Genomic DNA, 19,420 nt, shown 5'->3' with positions numbered 1-19,420 from the left:
GCAGGAGTTTCCAGGAAAGGTGTAACCCTCTTGGACAGGAAGGAGGTGGGATCGTGCTCCGGTCCGTCTGACAGTCGCTGCCGTCATCTCTGCTACCTCCGTTTGCCTGGTTACCGTTACTGCACCGCCAGCGTCGCCTGGAACAGTCCCTCTTGGGCCCCTGTCCGGGAGCGCATAAGAACTCGCTGCGGATACTTAGTTTCCCTGCAGCCCCTGCTGCCTTACTGTTCCGGTATTTGCATTCCCGGTCACGTGCTTTGCTGCGCCTGCGCTATCCATTTGGGTGGATAGGGTAGCAGCTGCCCCGCCCAGACTCCATTTCCCAATGTCCGCTGCAGTGGCGCAGGGAGTAACGGGCATTGTAGTCCGGCTGCTCTTCTGGCTGGTCCAGCTACATCGACTTGCAGGATGTCGGAGGTGCGGCTGCCACCACTACGCGCCCTGGATGACTTCATTCTGGGGTCCGCGCGTCTGGCGGCCCCGGATCCATGCGACCTGCAGCGATGGTGCCATCGCGTCATCAACAACCTCCTCTACTACCAAACCAACTACTTTGTCGGCTTCGGCTTCGGTCTTGCGCTGGCTGGGTGAGGGAGGGAGGCGCCAGTTGGCAGGGGATGCCTGCAGAATATAGAGGGTGGGCCCGTGGGATTCTGAGAACTGGGGAGGGGAGGCTGCAAGGTCCGGAAAGGCACATTCAGTAGAATTGGAAAGCCTAAGGTGCTTGGGAGTGAGGGGACTCGAAGTGAATGGGACCTAGTTATAAGGAGGGCCTGGGGTTGAATACAGCTGGCTGAGGAGGGCCTCAGCGAGTTACTGGGACCAGAAGGAAGACCCAGGGAAGATGGAGAACGTGAAACTGAAGGGGAAACAGCGGGGAGTGAAAGCTTTAAAGTGGGTCGTGAGTGTGTCTGGGGGCGGTGGGGCAATGTTACTGATGGGGTCAGTTTAAGGGGGCCCTGGAGGCCTTAGGGCAGGGACAGGACGTCGCTGTGGTGGAGTTGAAGGGTTTAGAGAGTGGACTTGTGGAGGATCTAGGTTTGGAGGGGAGTCTGACTGGAGCACAGTAGAAGCAGGTACCTGTTGGGGAACTTGAGCCAAGAGGGAGGACCCAGGGATAGGAGACCTGAGAGCAATAGAGAACCTGGAGGGGTTTGGGTGGGGTTGGAAGTTAAAGGTGGGGTCTAAAGCCTGGAAGGGGGTCCTTTAAGGACCCTGGGCCTGGGAGAGGGAAGTGTGTTGACACAGGCCTGGAAAAAGAATCTGCAAGGGTTGGTTGGGCTCAAATGGTGGGTTTGGGGGCAGGATGGGGTGGAGTACTGGAGAGGGGACTTGCAGGGGTAGGGTCAGAAAGACTGGAGAAGGAGCCTATCGATGTGGGAGGGGCTGAAGCTCAGGAAGATGGGGCCGTAAGATTAAGAAGAAGAGAGTTGAAAACCCTGGAGGGTGGACCTATTGGAAATGGGGCTGGCGGGAGGGTCCAGAGAGTGGGGACCTAACCTCTTAGGGCTTGCATGGCAGTCTTGGGAGGTTTAGAGGCCGGACGGCTCTCTCCTCGACTAATCTACTGGCGTAGTTCTGTTGTCCCCGCAGGTACGTTAGCCCGCTGCACACCCTCCTAAGCGCACTGGTGGTGGTGGTGGCCCTCGGGGTGCTGGTGTGGGCGGCTGAGAGTCGCGCAGCCGTGCGCCGCTGCCGCCGCAGTCACCCCACCGCCTGCCTGGCCACGGTGCTTGCCGTTGGCCTCCTGATTCTCTGGGCAGTGGGCGGCGCTTGCACCTTCCTGCTCAGCATTGCCGGGCCTGTGCTTTGTGAGTCTCCACTACCCTGAGTTAGTGGGAACAAGGCCAGCGCTTGGCGCCAGGCTGGCCTTGCCTTGGTTCCTGGGCGGAGAGGGGGCTGGGAGGACCCAGTGGGTGTGGCCACACTCCTTTACAAAGCACCTTCCCTGGCTTTGCTCTCATTGTTTGGGAACGCCCTTCTTAATACCGCTTTTCTGGCCCTCTCTCCTGGTATTAAATTTCTTCCACCAGCCACATCCCCCGTACTGTGTGCCCTCCCTGACCACGCCCCTGTTGCCAGGCGTTGCTCGGCCACAGTTTCAGGATCAGAGGTGTTCTGTCGACTGACCAGTGGCCTGCCTGTGCTGTTCCCCTTTGTGGGCCGCCATTGGCTAAAGGCTGATGTCCTATTCTACTGACCACTGACCACTCCTTTCGGTGTTTCCCGTAGTGATCCTGGTGCATGCCTCGCTACGCCTGCGCAACCTCAAGAACAAGATTGAGAACAAGATTGAGAGCATTGGTCTCAAGCGGACGCCAATGGGGCTGCTACTGGAGGCGCTGGGACAAGAGCAGGAGGCTGGATCCTAGGGCCCTGGGATCTATACTCAAGACCTGGAGAATGCCACCCCACCCCAACTCATAACCGGGATTCAAAGCACTTTCCAACCCTTTAAAACGGGAGCTCCTTGTCCATTTCAAAGAGCAGGACATCTGTAACCACCCCGCTGCATCAGCCCCCAGATCCAAAACTGGGATAACCTTCATATCCAGTCCCCATTACCCAGGGGACCAGAGTCTTCCCCAGCCCTGAACTTGGGACACAGAGCCACCCACATCCAGCCCAAAATGGGCTTGAAGACCTGAATATATGTGGCCAATGCCAAACTGGACAGAGACACTCCCCTAACCCCAAACTGGGACCTACTTGTCTCCCATGCTCAACCCCAAAGCTGTGGGATGTGGGACCAAGGCATTCTCAAATTTTGAACCTGAGACCAAGGTTTTTCCATGCCACAGCCCAGCTTTGAACCCAGATCAAAGCATTGCCAAATCTTGACCCTAGGACCCGAGTTTTCAGTCCCCCTCTGAGTGGAAATCAGGTATCCTAACCCTGTTGAACCCTTGGTCCCAAGTAACCCCACTCACCAGACCCATTTGCCTCCCTCCAGCTCTGCTTAGAGATTCTGCCTCTCACCCTCTGCCAAAGTTCCACAATGGCGAGGGCCATGGGGGTGGGGGTAGCCCCATCTTGGAATGAAGCATATATATATATATATATATATATATCAGTGTTGCTGCAGCAATAAAGGCTGTTATATGGCTCAAGCCAATTGGGCCTCCTGGATAAAGACTGCACATTTCAGTGGGCTATAGCGGCCTTTTGCTTTTCGATTCTGCTAAGACTCTTTCTGATTGGGTCTCTCTGTGAAATATGCGGGCTGATGTGGTGAGCTCTCCTTCTGGGAACCAGTTACCATAGCAGCATTAGTGCACAGGTAGTTGAGGGCGTGCAATGTTCCCATTATCATTTGTATTACTAAGGGCTCTTGCTCAGGGATAGCCAGGAATCTGACCACAGACAGGCAAAGAGTTGCCCCACATCACAAAACAAAACCAAACTGATTGACATTATCACAGACTATTCCCATGGTTTTATATTTTTCATAACACAGTGTTAAAAAAAAATCATCTGGTCTTAATTATGGGTGTGGGTCCCAAGACAAAGCAGGGAGAAGAACAACACATGGGTTCAGTTTACACATTTATTCTAGAAATCCCCTTCCAGTGTGGGTAGTGTGTTGGGCCCCAGGTTCGTTGGTACAAAAGAAAAGTTTAACATCAGGTTAACGGGGTATGGGGACCCCCCCCAGTTCCAGAAAGTCATAGACAGGTATAGAAAACACAGCTTGTATAGATTTGTTTAAAAAGTGGTGGATGGAAGGAAAGCCAAGGAAGATGTGACGCAGCCTGCGGCCAGGCGTCACCTGAGGATTTTACTGGCATCTACCAAGTTCCACCACGGCAGCATCCAGGACACAACACGCCCAAGGGCTCTGTCCTTGGGCCCTCCTGCAGAGCCTCCAGAGTAGAGATAGTCAGGGAAGAGGCTGCCGCCAAAGGCTGGGCCATCTCACCCTGGAAGCAGAGGAAGTGGGCACAGACAGGCAGATAGAGACTCCTTCTGGTACCTCTGGAGTGGGAAAATGAACCCAAGCCCCCCACCCAGATTTTAGTCCTTCCAAATGTAGGCAGAGAGCTTAACTCCCCAACAAGTGCCCTTGAGGGGGGGCAGGGAGTTCTGTTCACATTAGAGCCCCTAGCTGCCCCAAACAGGGCCCTGCAACTCTATATGGTCCACTTTGTGGAGGGGGTTCCTGAATGGAACAGGCTGGGCATAGGACAGGGATGAACCCAACCAGATGAGATCACAGTTTCCCTTTTATAAAACATCTAGTGTTGGGGAAAGACAGTGAAAACCTAAATCACGACTGTAAACAGAAATGGAGGAGGCTTGGAACCCCTACTACACCATCCCCCTCTTTCAGACTGTGAGGGCCCCCAGTACCCAGCACAGTACAAGAGGAGAAGCAGGGCATCAAACACTTTCATGGGCCTACAGGGAGCCAGGGGTAATGGAAGATCAGGTTGGCGCTTCCCCGACCAGGACCAAGAGCAACCACACCCCAGGGCTCAGCGAGGTCAGCTGTGTGCTCTCCAGACTGGAGTCATGCCCAGGCCAACAAGGGGCATATCAGAAGGGTTCAGACCAGTGTCCCCGGGGTCTGAGGGTCAGAACTGGAGGACTGCTCCCCCTCTAGCGTCAGGTCACTTAACCGAGCGCTCAGCTCCGGGGGGTACAGGAAGTCCACGTAGTATCTTTAGAAGGGGTAGCAGGAATCCGGAGGACAGGGTGGAAAGACAAAGAAGAGAGGAAAAGAGGCTCATTAAAGAGGTAGAGGGAGGCACAGGACAGCACCTTGAGGCTCAAAAGCATGGGGCGTGGTGAAAAGAGGAAGAGAAAAATGAGGGCACAGAATGTCCCTTCCTCCCAGCACCCTGGTTCCAAGGTTCATCTTCAACTGACATGCAATGGTTGTTAAAATATTAAAATTCATCTACATCTTGGTAAAGAACTGCTGCTACCAGGGCCCAAGATACCCCTCCACCAATACCCCATGGACTAATGTAGGTCAGGCAAGGCCCAGTGACCCTGTGCCAAGGCTGCAGCTAGCACTCTCATGGTCCAAGTCAATTAGCTCTCACGACTACCTGCCTCTTAGCCTGGAGACCTTTGCCGTCTACCTCAAGAGACCCCTACCCATCAGTAAAAGCACCCCCCATACCTGCTGGAGACAGGGGGCGCCGTGAAACTCCTCGAGTGCGGGAGGGGTGCCTGGTTGGGGGTCCCATACAGCGCCTGGCCCACCTCATAGCAGCGGGAATGCAGGAAGGGTGGGTGTTGTGGGCCTATGTGGGAGAACACCGGCCGACGCTGGGGCACCGCAGCCACTCCCGAGTTCCGGATGTACCAGTCCCGAAGCCCCTCCAGGGCAAGGCTCTTGTGGCCACTGCGCTCACCAGCCGGAGGGATACGGGTGGGTGGAGGCATCCATAGCAGAGGGTTTGGATGCGCCTCTGGGCCCTCTGCAGCCTCCAGGGGCAGGCCACACGGCTTGGTGCGGGTGGCACGGGTGTGGGGGTCTTTGCTGCGAAGGAGGGGGCTGCTGCCGTCAGCTACATACACAGGTGGTGGGCCTGGGAACATGGTGAGGAGCCCATCCCGGCGGGAGAAGGGTCCTGGGACCTCAGCTGTAGGCAGCAGCTCCCCTGAGCCTGGCCCACCAATACCGCGGGGCAGGCCCCGGTCCAGGGAATAGTCCAAGAGGAAGTCCCCACACACAGGTGGGAGCCGGGGGAGCCCACGGGAGGCAGGGGCAGCTGAGCTGGGCCGGGCAGCCCGGGGAGGATCTGGGGGACCAGCAGTGCGGGAGGAGAAGGCAGGGACCGGCTGGGGGCGGTCATACAGCACCTCACTGCTCTTGCAGACCGGCGGACCCGTGGCAGGGGGAACCAGAGGTGCAGGTGGGGAGCCAACTCCCCCTGCAGCTGCGCGGTCCACTAGCAGGGCCTCAGAGCTGTTGCTGCGGCGGGTGCGAGCTGCAAAGAGTGAGGCGCGGTCCGAGACCGGGTCCGACCGGGGAAAGCCCATCTGGGAGTCCTGGCTGCCGGACCACTGGCGAGAATGGAGGCCTTCAGGTCTGGGGGAGTGGAGGTAGGAGTGATAGGAGGAAAGTCAGGTATGCTCAGCAGATGGGCTGAGTGCCCTAGGTCCATACCATACCTTTCTTTGAACCTTCACTTCTTCATCCCCCAGATGTAGACATTGTGTGTATAAATGTGTTAGGTAGAGAGGTATGTAAAGGGCAGCAGAGGTTCTGTCCCAGCCTCGGGGGCAGAGGGATTAAAAATGTATTGGGGGGCCTGTGGCTGTTAGCTCCAAGGGAGATGTCAGTGTGTGTAGGGCTAGAGAGGAAATGCTGGCAGAGGAAGGCCCAGAAAAGGGCTCTTCTAAACAAATATGACCAGCACCCTTGCTAAAGCACTTTTCATGGCTCCCCACCTCCTCTACAATGAGGTCCTAATCCTTTGGCCAGGAATTCAAGGCCCTTTCTAAACTTTCTGCCCCCCTCATTTGTATGAACCATCCAAAACTATCATCCCAATAGCCACCGTTACACAATGCATGTGCCATGAGGACCAAGACTGTTTTGTTCATAGCTTAAGAAAAGCAGGCACTAGTATTTAGGAAGCAGTAGATGACAGTGGTTAAAAGCATGGACTCTAGAGTCAAACTTGTTTGGGTACAAATGCCAGGTCTTTGGTTTAATAACAAGTCACTTAACTTCTCTGTCCCTCAGTTTCCTCATCTATAAAATGGGAATAACAATAGCACCTCCTCCTAGGGATCTTGCAATGATTAAATGAGTTGATACTATGTAAACCACTGATCTCTAGCAGATACTTAGTACTCAGTGCATGTTAACCAGAACTTAATTATGCCCACAGCATCTTTCAAAGGCAGATATTATTATGCCCATTTCACAAATGAGGAGACCAAGATTCAGAGAAGGGAAATGACTTGTCCAAAATGCACAGAAAAGCCCATACTCCATCATTAGGGTTTCTGCCCCAAATTACCACCCCCTTCTTCTCTACCGAGCAACTTCTATTCACCTTTCATAGCCCAGTCTCTCATATCCCACACCCTTTGGTAATGCTCTCTCAGAACTAATGGTTCCCTCTGATCCTCAAACACAGCCCCAAACTCCCTTACTTGCACAGCTGGGGGCCAGTGCCCCGGGTGAGGACAGGGGTGGCAGGCACACTTCGCCCCTCAAAACTGGAGGCACTCCTGGGCAGCGAGCGTGTGGGGCTAGAGAGAGATGGGAAGGCCCAGGGAGGGGTCCACATTAGACACAGTCCCCAGCAGCAGGCCCTCCTGCCAGCCAAGGTTCAGGACCCTACTCCTGGCTCATGGAGAAAGGAGAGAAGGGTCTTATCCGCACCTGGTGGGGCTGGCCACAGAGTTCCGTCGGCTCTTCAGGTCCCCATAAAGGTCTGATGGGGGTGGTTTCCATGGGGTTCGCCGCTCAGGGCTGCCCCCAGATACTGCCCGCAGCTGGTCCCAGGTCTTCGGTGGTGAGGGACGCTCAGCCAGAGGGAAGCAGCCACGAGGCTCCTCTGGGTGGAAGGGAGAAAGAGGGCGAGAATTCAATGAGAGGGGGTGCAATAGGTTGTGGGCAAAGCAAAGGGTAGGGTGTGGGAGGCAGGGAGGGGCAGAGGGTTGGGCAGGGCTGAGCAGGCTAAAAGTAAAGACAAGAGCCCCACTGGAGGATGTGCCATGGCTAAGGAGAAGCTGTAGAGGGAGGGGAGGGATTGAACATCAAAGGATCGGGGGGTGGGTGACAGGGGTCCTCACCATTATCATGGCTAGCCCCAGACTCTGAGAGGGAGCTGCTCTCCGAGTGCAGAACTACATCATCTACAGGCAAGAAGGGAGAGACCCCAGCCCATCCATACCAGGCCTAGGGTCATCCCCTTATACCACTGGCAGGTCTCCTCCCCACTCTGTACCCTCTCCAAGAATCTACTTTTACTTGAATCCCAGACCACCAGAGACTTGACTCCGAACTTTCTTGGGGCCTATGGACCAGGTCCCAATGGCCCTAACCTTGCCCAGAGCTGGTTTATCACCACCCCTCTTACTGTTTGGGTCCCTTAGGTTCTGCCCACTACTCATTTTTCAATAGCTGTCCCCCCACCCCACCCCTACCTCATCCTTTAGCCAAAGCCCATTCCCATGCTTGCACTGGTGAGATGACAGAGCATGGCTCACCTTGGCTAAGCTGAGCAAGACGCGTGCCCAGGCAGACACCCTGGGCGGTGATAACTGCCCCTGTGGACAGTGGGAGCACCGGGAGGCCGAGGCGGGCTCGGAGGTCCCCGAGCTGCTCCTCCAGCTCATGCAGCCTCCGAAGAGCATCTGCTTGGACCTGGCGCCGGCGCCGGCGCTGCTCAGCACTCAGCTCAGGGGCCAAGGCCAGGCGACGGGCAGCTGCCGCGATCTGCTGCTGCACTGACACCTCGCGTTCCAGAGCCTCGAGAGCCAGCTCCTGCAGGACCCACCAGAGAGGGTTGGATAGAACTAAATGTCGGAAAATGCCAAGCACAGGGACCAGAAGGTGGCACAGCCCATCTACACTGAAGGTGTAGAACCTGTTCCTTCTAGGAGTGGAGCTTCTTCCCTCTGGGGGTAGGACCCGTCTGGATTACTGTCGGGGCCCATTCATCTCCCAGAGAGCGTTAACAGTTTTCCTAACAGTTAGAGACCAGCATCCTGTCTCTGACCAGGAACCTACCTCCCTCAGGCCAGATTCCTTTTCATCTTGACCTCTCCTTCTCCTGAATGCAACACCCCCCCACTCTGCCCAGGTTCTCTCCAGGCTCCTCCTCTGTATCTGTTACACCCCCAACTTGTTCTCTCAGACCATCTGCTCACCTCAGCAGGGCACAAGGAGTGGTGTGTTGGATTGGGGGGTGGTGGAGGGTAGGCTCTTGCTGCAGGGGGCCGCCGGCGGACCAACTGGGGCCGTTCACCAGGCTCCAGTGGGCACTCAGGGGGCAGTTGGCCAGTTAACTCCTGCGGTGGGTTGGGGGGGGGGAACGTCAGGGCTCAGAGACTATAAGGGGTTAGTTGGAGTGATGGGGCAAAGCAGTAATGACTCCAGAAGCTACAGAAGTCCTACTAGGAGCCCAGTTATGTTTGGCATCTCATGCTTGTTATCTCTCTTCCTCCTCCCAATTCTCTACTAGGGACGTGTGCAGCCTGGACTCCCAGCCCCTTGATGGCCCAAATCCTAGGCAGTGGGCATGGGAGGTGGGAAGGCTTGTTTTGGAATTCATAATTTCTGATTTTTTATGAAGACAACACAATCTACACACTGCATATTACAGAACATTCCTTCAGGGCCTGGCACTATATGCTCTGAACTACATCATTATTTCTGGCAAGCTGTGCAGACAGTCACACCAAGAGGGATAAATCAACACTATAAATCACCCTGTGTCAGTTCAGATCAGATTTTACTGCTAAATTTTGGAAATAGCAATTGTTTTGTGAGGGTTTTTGGACTTCAAATTGTAGACAGGGGCAGGGGATGTGGGTGTCTGCTGCCATATTTCCTTGATTCTAAGAAATCTAAGCTGAACTTTGAGAAGCTATAGGGTGACAGGGAATTTTCAGGCCAGACAAGTGGCTCAGCAACAGCCACCCCAGTCTGCCTACCTAGGGGCCCCAGCTCCTCATCACCCCCCCACACACACAAACATTTAGGGCCAGGCCCTCACCGCCTCTTGGAGGCACACTTTGCGTAGCTCCTGAAGCTTCAAGCTCAAGGCCTCCTGCAGAGTCCTCTGCCGGTCTAGCAGTCCCCTCAGACGCTCTGACTTCACCTGGGGAGCAGCCTCTCCGAACAGGGCAGCTGGACACAGAGGGAGCAAAGATCAGTGGGGCAGCCGAGGCATCCTGAATCTTGTGGGGCCAGGAACCATCCCTTCCCAAGTGGGCTGGCAGGGGGGGTGACTCAGAGCAAGGGAGGCAGCAGCAGGAGGGGGAACCAAACACCAACCTGAGGCATTAAAAGTGGGAGAACTGATCAGCTGACCTTTGACTTCCATCCTGATGCTGTTGAGAGGCCGTGGCTTTTGGCGGGACAAGGCCTGGCAGTGATACATGGGAGCCATTAAGAAAGCACATGTGTGGTCCCCCCATACCCACCCCACCCAGCTTCCCCCGCCCCAGGAAGAAGGGATCCCCTGACCCCACCCATCTGCTTGACCTGCCCTCTCAGACTCTATATCAATGTCTGGCCTCCACTCGGCCCTGGTACCTTGGTTCCCTTCCCATTGAGTGGGAGCAAAGCAAGTGAGGAGCTGGGCGGACTTACGACGCCTCCTCAGAGGCCCATGGGCCACAGTCAGGACTCTTACCTGGGAAGGGAGAATTAATATAACAGATTCAAACAACTATAACAACAATGAACATTTATTAAGCACCTGAGTGCCTGGAACAATTACCTTATATGCCACCTTTAATCTTCACAACCACCTCATGACGGCAGTTCTATGATTATCGGTACCCCCAATTTAGAGATGAGGAGAGTAAGACACAAAGAGACAAAATAACTTGCCTCTGGCTAAGGATAGAATCCAAGTCCACCCCTTTGGTCCAACACTCCCTCCATCACTAAAGCTGTTCCAACCCCACCAATTCCTCATGAGCTTGCAACCTATCTAACCTCAGGGCCATTGCCCAGGCTGCGGCTGCTGTCTGGAGTGCTCTTTTCACCTCTCACCATGCCAGCCCCTGGTCCTCACATTCTGGTACTTAAATGTGGGGACTTCCAGTGGTGGGCCCCCACATTACTTCCCCTCACAACTGCTGTCCAACAAGAGACTACATCCCTCATACATACACAAGGACAGGAAATGTGTCTGTCCTATTTTCATCAGTATCACTGGCACTCAGAACAATTCTGCATGCACAGCAAGTACTCAGTGAATGTCTGCTGGGTGAATGAAAGAATGATTAGGCAGCTGATCCAGGGATCAAGCCTAGATCTGTGGGTCGCTACTTGTCTCAACTCTATCCTGCAGCTCTGGTGTAGTAGGGAGAGTGTGCACTTGGCTTCAGGACCCCTCCAGCCCCTCTGCCCACCCCAGCCTGTCCTGCACCCACAACTGCAGATAACGAGCCAACTCTCTCCTGCCTCTTTCTCTGCCCTAAGCTGCCCTGGTTGGCCATGGGGCCTGCCTTGGCTGGCCACCAGCCCTGCGCTCGTCCCCTCCTCTGGAGTTTGCTCTCTCCCTCCCACATCCTGCTCAGTCCCTAGCTGGGCAGCCAGGTGACATCACCTGCTACCACCTAGCCTGACCTCAGTGGCAGGTGGCTGGGAGGGCCTCATGAGGCCACAGAGGTCCCATCCCCACCTACCTCGAACTCCCCAGTTTGCTATGACATGTTGGCTAGGTATGGAGAAGACCCAGTCAGCTGAGGAGGGAGGCGTGGGCCCAAGCCCCTTCCCCAACTACATATTGGGAAATGTGGCCAAGCTGCTAATATGGCCTATAAGTTCCTCAGCAGTCCTCTTACCTGCACCATAGGATCTGTACACCTCCTGGGATTCCCTGTCCTCAACATCAGGGATAGGGGTCAGGACCTAAAACCCTTTTTGCATACCCAGGCAGCAGCGCGTGCTTTGTACAGGCGCTCACATACCCATCCTCCGAGGTCTAACATTGCCCAGCACAGCGAGGTTTCCTTGAGGTCCCAGGTCAGCCTCCTCTGCCCCTTGGATCCTGGGAGTCCTTCTACCCTAGCTTTCATATGGGTTTGAGGAACTCTCCCAGGGCTCCCCTAAACCTTTCTCTACCCCAAGAGGACTCCACTCCTCCCTGGTGGGTCTGTTCTCTAGGACTGGTGTTACATCTGACACTAACCTGCTTCAAGCCTTCCTTCTCTGGGAGCTCACAGCATCTTGGAAGTCAACACAGGGTCCATAAAGGAACCCTGGCTCCACCCTATCAGCCTGACCTTGGGGACATACCTAGGGCCTGAGTCATGGGGTCACTGGGCAGGCTAGACACAGAGTCCACGCCCCACACTGGACTTCCAAACCTCTGCCTTCGCACATCTGCCCTTGCCACATTTGCCTTGGGGCCCAAAGTTGCCAGGTGCCCGTCCAAAGATGATAAGAAGGGGATCCCAGCAGACCCCTCCCAAATACCCTCCCACACCAGCCCCTATGTTTCCCCAGTGGTGGCCCTGTGCTTTCCCAGGGTCCCAGGATGGGCTGTAGCAGGAGAGCTACAGAGAGCACTCCCATACCCAGAGGCGGGCCTAGCAGGTTTTTCAGGTCTGCCCTTCTGACACCACAACCAAGAAATTCCTGGCTATAATGACTGTTTACAATCAAGACACCTCACTGAGTGGCACCCCAACACCTTCAGTGGGACCCCCGTTTCCACATCCTGCACCCATGGAAGCAAATACAAACTCCCAGTGTCTAGACTGTTCATATTGCCCTAGGGGCCTCCTACCCCACTCTAGGTCTGGGCTTCCCTGAGAGGCTGGGCCCTGGGCTGAGGGAGGGCAGAGGCTACTCCCACAGGGAAGGAAAGGGGAAGAGGAAGTAGAGGGAGTGGAGAAGGGGGACTCTGGCTTCTCTTCTCCCTGATTCCTTCCCTTCCTCCATTTCCGGCAAGTGATCGGTTTCATGCCAGGAAAGGAAGTTGTATATTTTGGGCTTCACCTATCTACTCAGGCCCTCCTTCCTCGCTGTCCTCTTGTACGGATCTGGCTTTTTCCCACAGGGAACATTAGTACACCCATACCCACCTCTCCCCACCTTTGGGCCCATGTTCCCAGGTGCTCACCAATACCAGATAGGTGCTATGGGTGGCCTCAGGTACCTGAAAAAAATAGTTGTCTCCACCAGGCCCGGATCCAACTGGTTGTGGCAGTGAGCAGTGAGTGCAGTGGCAGCTGCCTAGGCCACCTCCCACTAAGCAATGGCCCAGCCTACCTGGCCAGGGACTGGGCCAGCCCATACCTTTTAACCCTTGCTTGCCTGCCACTGAAGCTCGGGCCGCCCTTAGGGGAAGTCTTGGGGTCAGTACCCTCAGGTTGTCCAGCACGGCTCAGAATAGAGCCTGGACCTCCTCCCTCACCCCATACACCCAAAAGAGAACTGGGGAAGAAGGGCTAAGGGTCATGGCAGTGGCAGCTGCCTCTGATGCTTCCCAAGTTCCCAGATCAGACTCTGTCCAGCCCAGGGTATTACCTGGGAGCTGGGGTCTGTTGAGGTGCTAAGCACCCTGGAAGCCTGAGGTGCAAAATCTGTAAATTGTGTATGTCTTTTGGCAGTCTACATCCCATTCCTGAGGCCCCTGCCCTTTCTTCCAGGGCAGGTCTTAGGGCAATTACTACCTTCACTGACGTTAACAGCTTCCCAACTAGGGACAGAGGAGGTCAACTTTTCTAAAGAGAGACCAGGTCTCAAGATCCTACCACCTTCTGCAGTTCCAGAAAAAATCATCCTAGCAAACCAACAAAACATGCATGTGGTTTAACCCCTCCCAGTCCCTACAAACCTGGGTGGATGGTGCAGACCCAGCTCCTCATAGCCAGCTTACAGATGTGGAAGCTGAGGCTTGGAGAGGTGAAGAGGCCTGATTCTGATCACAGAGGTATAACAGCAGGTCAAATCAGATCTTGGGGGGCTGGGTCCTGGGTTGAAGGCCAAAAGAGGCTACTCCTGCAAGGGAGGACGATTGGGAAGAGGGACTCATGCTGCTTCACATCCACACTCGGTTCCCCAACCATATTCTTCCCCGTTGGGCATTTATGGCCAAGAGTCAAGGCAATTGAGGGCTCTGAGTCCCTATGATGTACTGCTTCCTCCACACCACCACCTGGGCTCTGCACCTGCACAGCACACACCACACACTCTGTGCTCCACTTGGGACCTCAGGACCCAAGCCCAGCCCAGGCCCCTGCAGCAGTCCATGCTGTGAGGTGAAAGAGCAAATTGCCTGGTGGGCCAAGCCTGGAGAACTTGTTCTGTATCAGCAATGCCCCACATACATGCCTCCTGCTACCCTGCCCACCTTTCTTCCTGAGTATGAGATTCCCAGCACTGAACACAAAGGCCCCTTTCATGACTCCCTTCTCCCCGCATCCCCTGTGCTGCCTGGGGCTGGTGGAGGCAGCAGCCATAAGATGGGCAGCTAGGTATTGGTGGGGAGTGTCCTGTCAGCCATGGCCTCTCCCATCTCTGCTAAACACCAAGGATGTTGGAAAGAGGGATTTTTATAAAATCAGACATGAGAGGGACAAGGGTATCTGGCTGGCAGTGCAAACTGAATCTCAAGGCTTAGTTTTCCTCATCTGAAAAATGGGTAACTGGTGCCTACAGAGTCAAGAGAGGCTAAAGTCACTTTGGATGTCAGTTCACAGTGCAAGGTCACTCACACCATGTCATTAATGACTGTCAATAACAACAGTAATAACCTGACACAGAGGTGGGCTGGTGCAGAATAAGGAGGACAGAGAAGGTAACTGGGCCTCTTGGGCCAGGCAGACAGGCAGGGAAAAGTCACACACATACATCACTGCCCTGGTCAAGAACTTTTAACAGCCTGGAAGCTGGCCAACCTCTAAGTCCCACTGCAGCTGGGACTGGAGCATCAGGTGACCTCATGGAGAGGTAGCAAGTGGTAGGTCTGGGATTCAATCCAGCTCTGCCACTAACTGGCTGTGTGACTGTTTGGACAAGTTCCTTAACCTCTCTGGGCCTCACTGTCCTCATCTGTAAAATGGGGATGATGATGACCCTATGTACCTCACAGGGTTGTTGTGAGCATGACATGAGTTAATACATTTAAAGATTGCATAAGCTAGTGTCTGGCCTGAGTTAAGTGCTCAATATGTACTGGCTGTCACAGTTACAAGTATCCCAAATTCAGGAATCAAAATATGTGTATACATGAGGTCTGCCTGGGAAAAGTTCAACTATTGTTAATATAATGAGAATGGTTTGTGCAATGTCGATGTAACCTGGCACCCAAGGAGAGTGGACTGGAATGTGCATGCATCAATGACAATGACTTCACTGTAGTAGTCACTGGGGATGGCAGACCCCATTGAGTGAGCATGTGTACTGTGTGGCTGTCACATTCAAAATGACTGAGCGAGTAGACAACGAATCTGTATCAAATATTGCGTTAAGCTTAAACATTCCCCCATGGAAACTATTCGGATGATTCAGAAGGTTGCAGCTACGGCAGCTGGTGATTGGCAGCTTCATCACAGCAACTCACCCACTCATGCATCACATCTCATGCAGAGGTTTTTGGTGAAACATCAAATCACCCAGGCGACTTAGCCCCCCTATAGCCCAGATTTGGCACCCTGTGACTTCTGGCTTTTCCAAAAACTAAGATCACCTTTGAAAGGGAAGAGATTTCAGGCCATCAATGAGATTCAGGAAAATATGATGGAGCAGCTGATGGTGATTGGGAGAACTGTGTGAGGTCCCATGGTGCCTACTCTGAAGGGGACTGAGGCATCATTGTCCTATGTACAATGTTTCTTGTACCTTGTACCTTCTTCAATAAATGTCTCTACTTTTCATATTACGTGGCTGGTTACTTTCTGGACAGAGCTCATACATATGGCAGACCTGGTATCCTTCACAGCCTCACCTGATAAATTTGAAAGAGAGCTGTTTTACCTCAAATAACTTGTCCAAATTGTCACTACCAAAAAGCAAGAACTAAATATATTCAGATGAATTTCTGAGACACAGTCAGTATTCCTTACCCTTAAAACCCTCCCTACTTGCTACCCAGACCTGGAACCTCCCCTTCTTGACAAATCAGACATATTTGAAACAGAGTGGTTTCTACTCGTTTTCTAACCTCTCCCTACTCAACATCAAAAATGCAGAACCAAATATATTTACAGAACACAGTACCCTTACTATACCAATTCTTGCCACTGGAACTCAGGAAAATGAGAAGTTTTGAATAGGCTTTTCAGTTAGAGCCATTATTCCTCATTATCTGAACTCTTCCTACACACTGTGTAAAATGCAGAAACATTTGTTTTGTTTTTAAGACTTTATTTATTTATTTAGAGAGAATGGAAGGAAGGGAGAAAGAGAGGGAGAGAAACATCAATGGGCGAGAGACACATGGATGGGTTGCCTCCTGCATGCCCCCAACTGAGGGCCTGGCCTGCAACCCATGCATATGTCCTGATTGGTAATCAAACCAGTGATGTTTTGTGACTTTTCGGTTTATAGGTCGACGCTCAATCCACTGAGCCACACCAGGCGGGGCATATTTCTTTGTTTTGTTTTTTGTTTGTTTGTTTGTTTGTTTTTAAGCAGCCAGTTTATCAACACACCACCAGAAACATGTGACAAAGAGGAAGAGCAAAAGAACTGGCAAAATACCACTGTACCTAGATAGACAGATGATAGATAGACAGATAGACAGATACATATGTATGTGTGTGTATGCATATAAAATGCAAAATCAAAGCACCTTCAGATAAGCTGGGGGTCTTTCACTGTCTGAACTATCCAAACTCTCCCTTTCAGAACTCAGATTGAGGCTTGTGTTGTTATTAATAAGTTTGGACAAATGTTTTAGATAAATAAGATGGTCATGGTGTCTCATTCCTCAAAATCTCACTACTATCTATGAGAAATGCAGGAACAAAACATAACTGAATAATATGTTACATCCTCACTATCCAAATTCTCCCTGACTGTCCTCAGCATCAAAGAAATTTGGATGGCACAGGAACTTTGTTGTTGCTGTCACTGTTACTACTGGATAGACATGATTCTAACACCCAGTGACTGCCCCCCAGACCTGCCCCACAGAGGTTGGGTGAACTTAGCACTAAGATTAGTATACTTACTGCTGAGGGAAGGGGGATAAGCCCCTGCCCCATCCCACCCCAATCAAGCCATGAAGTCCCTGGCCTAGAATGGACTTTTTTTTCTGGCCAAGAAAGCAGGGATCATGCACCCAGGGTCAAGACCAGGAAATGGGGGTGACACAACCTAGAAAAGTCACACATACCCTTAAGTCTCTCAGCCCAACATATTTGATCACCCCACCATGGGGCAGCCCCCAATCTAGCAAGGCTGGAAATATGACACAGACCTCACAGACTCCAAGAGAGTCAATGAATAATTTAGGGTGTTCTTCCATACTTGGGGAGGGTGCAGAGCATAGGAACAGCTCTATGCCCTCCTAAGCCAGGATGAGAAATTAAAGTTCCGTGTGAGATCACTGGGTGGTAGCAGGGGCAATCATATACAAAAACCACTTCAGCCACATGAGGCCCACGAGGCTACTAGTTCTTGCTCATGGTAAGAAAAGCATTTGGAATGAACTTCAGAGACGATAAGAACAGTGGAACCTCCAAGTTTAGGGCAGGGTATAATGGGACCCTTGTCCTTCTGGCTCAGAGGAGATGGAAAGTGGGTGTTAGGAGGAAGGGGATCTGAACAGGGTGGAGGGGCATGGTAAGGAGTGGACCAAGGGCTTGGGGTTGGGAAAGGATGAGGGGACAGGACAGGAAGGAATGCAGGGGACAAGACAAAAAATCTATGAAGGAGGTCAGGAGGCTGAACAGAGAAGGAGCCAAGACATTCCAGGATATGGGATGGAGTGAGGCTCAGGACAAGGGTAGAGAAAAAGTATGGGGCAGTAGGGGACAAAAAAAGCAGAGCAGAGGTCAGGGGTCAGAGTCAGTACAAGAACAGTAATCAGAAGACATGATGGGGGACAGGCTGAGACAGTGGTCAAAGAAAAGGATAGGAAAGTGGGTAGGTACAAGATGGAGGTAATAAGCAGAAAAAGACTGGGACAGAATGAGGATAAGAATGAGGACCATGCTGGGACAAGAGAAGACAGGGGAAAACAGCACAGGGTTGAGGGCAGGAATAGGGCAGGAGACAGAGGGATGGTCTAAAGGTGGTTGGCCAGGATGGAAACCAGGAGTCAGGAAAAGGACCAGGGGGATAGTACAGGGTGGGGAAAAAATACAGAAGTCAGAGGTCAGGAATCTGGACAGGTGTGGATAGGACTTGGGTAAAGGGGACAGGATAGGACTGGAAAGCGTTCAGAGACTGGATAAGAATTTAGGGAACAGGCAGGCCAAGCATCAGGACAGAAACTGGGGTGATCAGGACAAGGCAAGGTGAACTTCAGAGATGGAACAGGGTCAGACAAGGATCTGAGGTCAGGCCAAGGATTCTGAGAACAGAACTGGATGGAGTTTGGGGTAAGGACTAAGTACTAAGTTTAGGGGGACAAAACAGGGGTTGAGGATGCCGCCAGGCCCGAGATGGTTAGGTCAGGGGTCAGACCGGTGGTCCTGGTGTCAAGACCAGCCCGGGTTTGAGGCTTAAAACAGATGTATTCAGGTTCGGCAGGGGTTGAAAGTGAGACCACAGGGTCAGAGGTCGGGGATACGCCCGCAGCTACATCCCCGTGGGAGTCTGGGCCCTCACCCCGCCCAGTCTCCTCCCTGCCTCCCCTTCCTCCCAGAGCGGGCATTACTCACCTAGGGTCCTCGCCCTGCGGCATAGGCGGGGTCGGTGTGGGCTGGGAGGGATGGTGGGAGTGCCCCTTTCTCACGGCCCCCCTGCTTGCCCTCGAGCTCACGCCCGCTCCCCTTCCACGCCCTGTGGTGGGACGTTCGGTGGCGCCACTGTTAGTCGTGGGGGCCAGATGAGGGACGCGGGTAGGGTGGGAGAGCAGCGCCGGCTCTGACGCTGGCGGTGGACCCCAGCCCCCGCTTCACGGGTAACTCGGGTTTGTCCGCTCCTGGGTGCACAGCCGCTGAGCTCCAGGCTGGGGCGAGGGGGGGGAATGGGGGATGGGGGAGCTGACAGGGGGCGGGACGCGAGACCACAGCAGCGGCGGAGACCAAGTGCGCAGGCGCCAGTTCGGGTCGTCGAGCCCGGGGAGCACCAGAGGCAAACCCACTGGGAGCGCGTGCGCACACGCTTTTTCGAGGGCGTCACAGCACTCCCCAGCTCTAGCATCGCTCACTCCCCCTAGCCACGCCCCCTCAGTGATCAGTCTGGCGCCCACCTCCCCGAGTACCCCGCTAACGAACCCCCAGGCAGTACCTAAAACTGCCTTCTATCAGCCAGCACCACATTTCTAAACTCCCCCAACTACCCTTCGTGCTCCAAATGCACCCCAAACCATCCTTCATCATCCCCTGAATTGTATCCCCAAACTACTGCACACTGATTCCAAGCAATACCCCCAATCTGCCCTCTATTGACACCCAAGCTGTACAAACTACCCTCCACTACCCTCAGATTGTTCCCTCAAGTCATCTGCAATCAACCCTGAAACCATTAATCTCCAAAAAGCTCTTTCAATCGACCCTCCATCTATCCCCAATATACACCCTGAATATCCCCTATTGACCCCAAACTACTCTCCATGTACCCTTCTAACCACACTCTATTCATCCC

At 53.5% G+C, this 19,420-nt stretch overlaps 2 protein-coding genes across 14 annotated transcripts; one reads left to right on the top strand and one right to left on the bottom strand.

The window, feature by feature from the left end:
- The first annotated feature begins 75 nt into the window (after positions 1–75).
- Positions 76–3,133, top strand: PRAF2 (PRA1 domain family member 2). The gene is made up of 3 exons (XM_045860578.1): positions 76–587; positions 1,594–1,811; positions 2,233–3,133. The coding sequence occupies exons 1-3, from the start codon at positions 409–411 to the stop codon at positions 2,370–2,372; spliced, it is 537 nt and encodes a 178-aa protein (XP_045716534.1). The 5' UTR covers positions 76–408; the 3' UTR covers positions 2,373–3,133.
- A 400-nt stretch (positions 3,134–3,533) lies between these two features.
- Positions 3,534–18,764, bottom strand: CCDC120 (coiled-coil domain containing 120). 13 transcript variants are annotated; one of them, XM_045860588.1, is made up of 12 exons: positions 18,493–18,764; positions 13,497–13,660; positions 10,292–10,334; positions 10,010–10,064; positions 9,693–9,826; positions 8,845–8,985; positions 8,182–8,458; positions 7,765–7,827; positions 7,352–7,526; positions 7,120–7,218; positions 5,129–6,043; positions 3,534–4,661 (listed from the first exon to the last, which is right to left on the bottom strand). In XM_045860588.1, the coding sequence occupies exons 4-12, from the start codon at positions 10,020–10,022 to the stop codon at positions 4,547–4,549; spliced, it is 1,932 nt and encodes a 643-aa protein (XP_045716544.1). In that variant the 5' UTR covers positions 10,023–10,064; positions 10,292–10,334; positions 13,497–13,660; positions 18,493–18,764; the 3' UTR covers positions 3,534–4,546. The 13 variants fall into 13 exon arrangements, with proteins under 13 accessions (XP_045716544.1, XP_045716537.1, XP_045716539.1 ...); XM_045860581.1 differs by having other exon boundaries at positions 9,974–10,064; positions 10,235–10,334; positions 18,493–18,763; XM_045860583.1 differs by having other exon boundaries at positions 9,974–10,064; positions 18,493–18,763.
- Positions 18,765–19,420: the final 656 nt, after the last annotated feature.

Source organism: Phyllostomus hastatus, unplaced genomic scaffold, assembly GCF_019186645.2.
Source record: "Phyllostomus hastatus isolate PE091 unplaced genomic scaffold, TTU_PhHast_1.1 phas_scaffold_200, whole genome shotgun sequence".
In the NCBI taxonomy this organism is placed as follows: domain Eukaryota; kingdom Metazoa; phylum Chordata; class Mammalia; order Chiroptera; family Phyllostomidae; genus Phyllostomus; species Phyllostomus hastatus.
The sequence above is the reverse complement of the archived record's forward strand: the minus strand, read 5'-3'. Positions and strand labels throughout refer to the sequence as shown.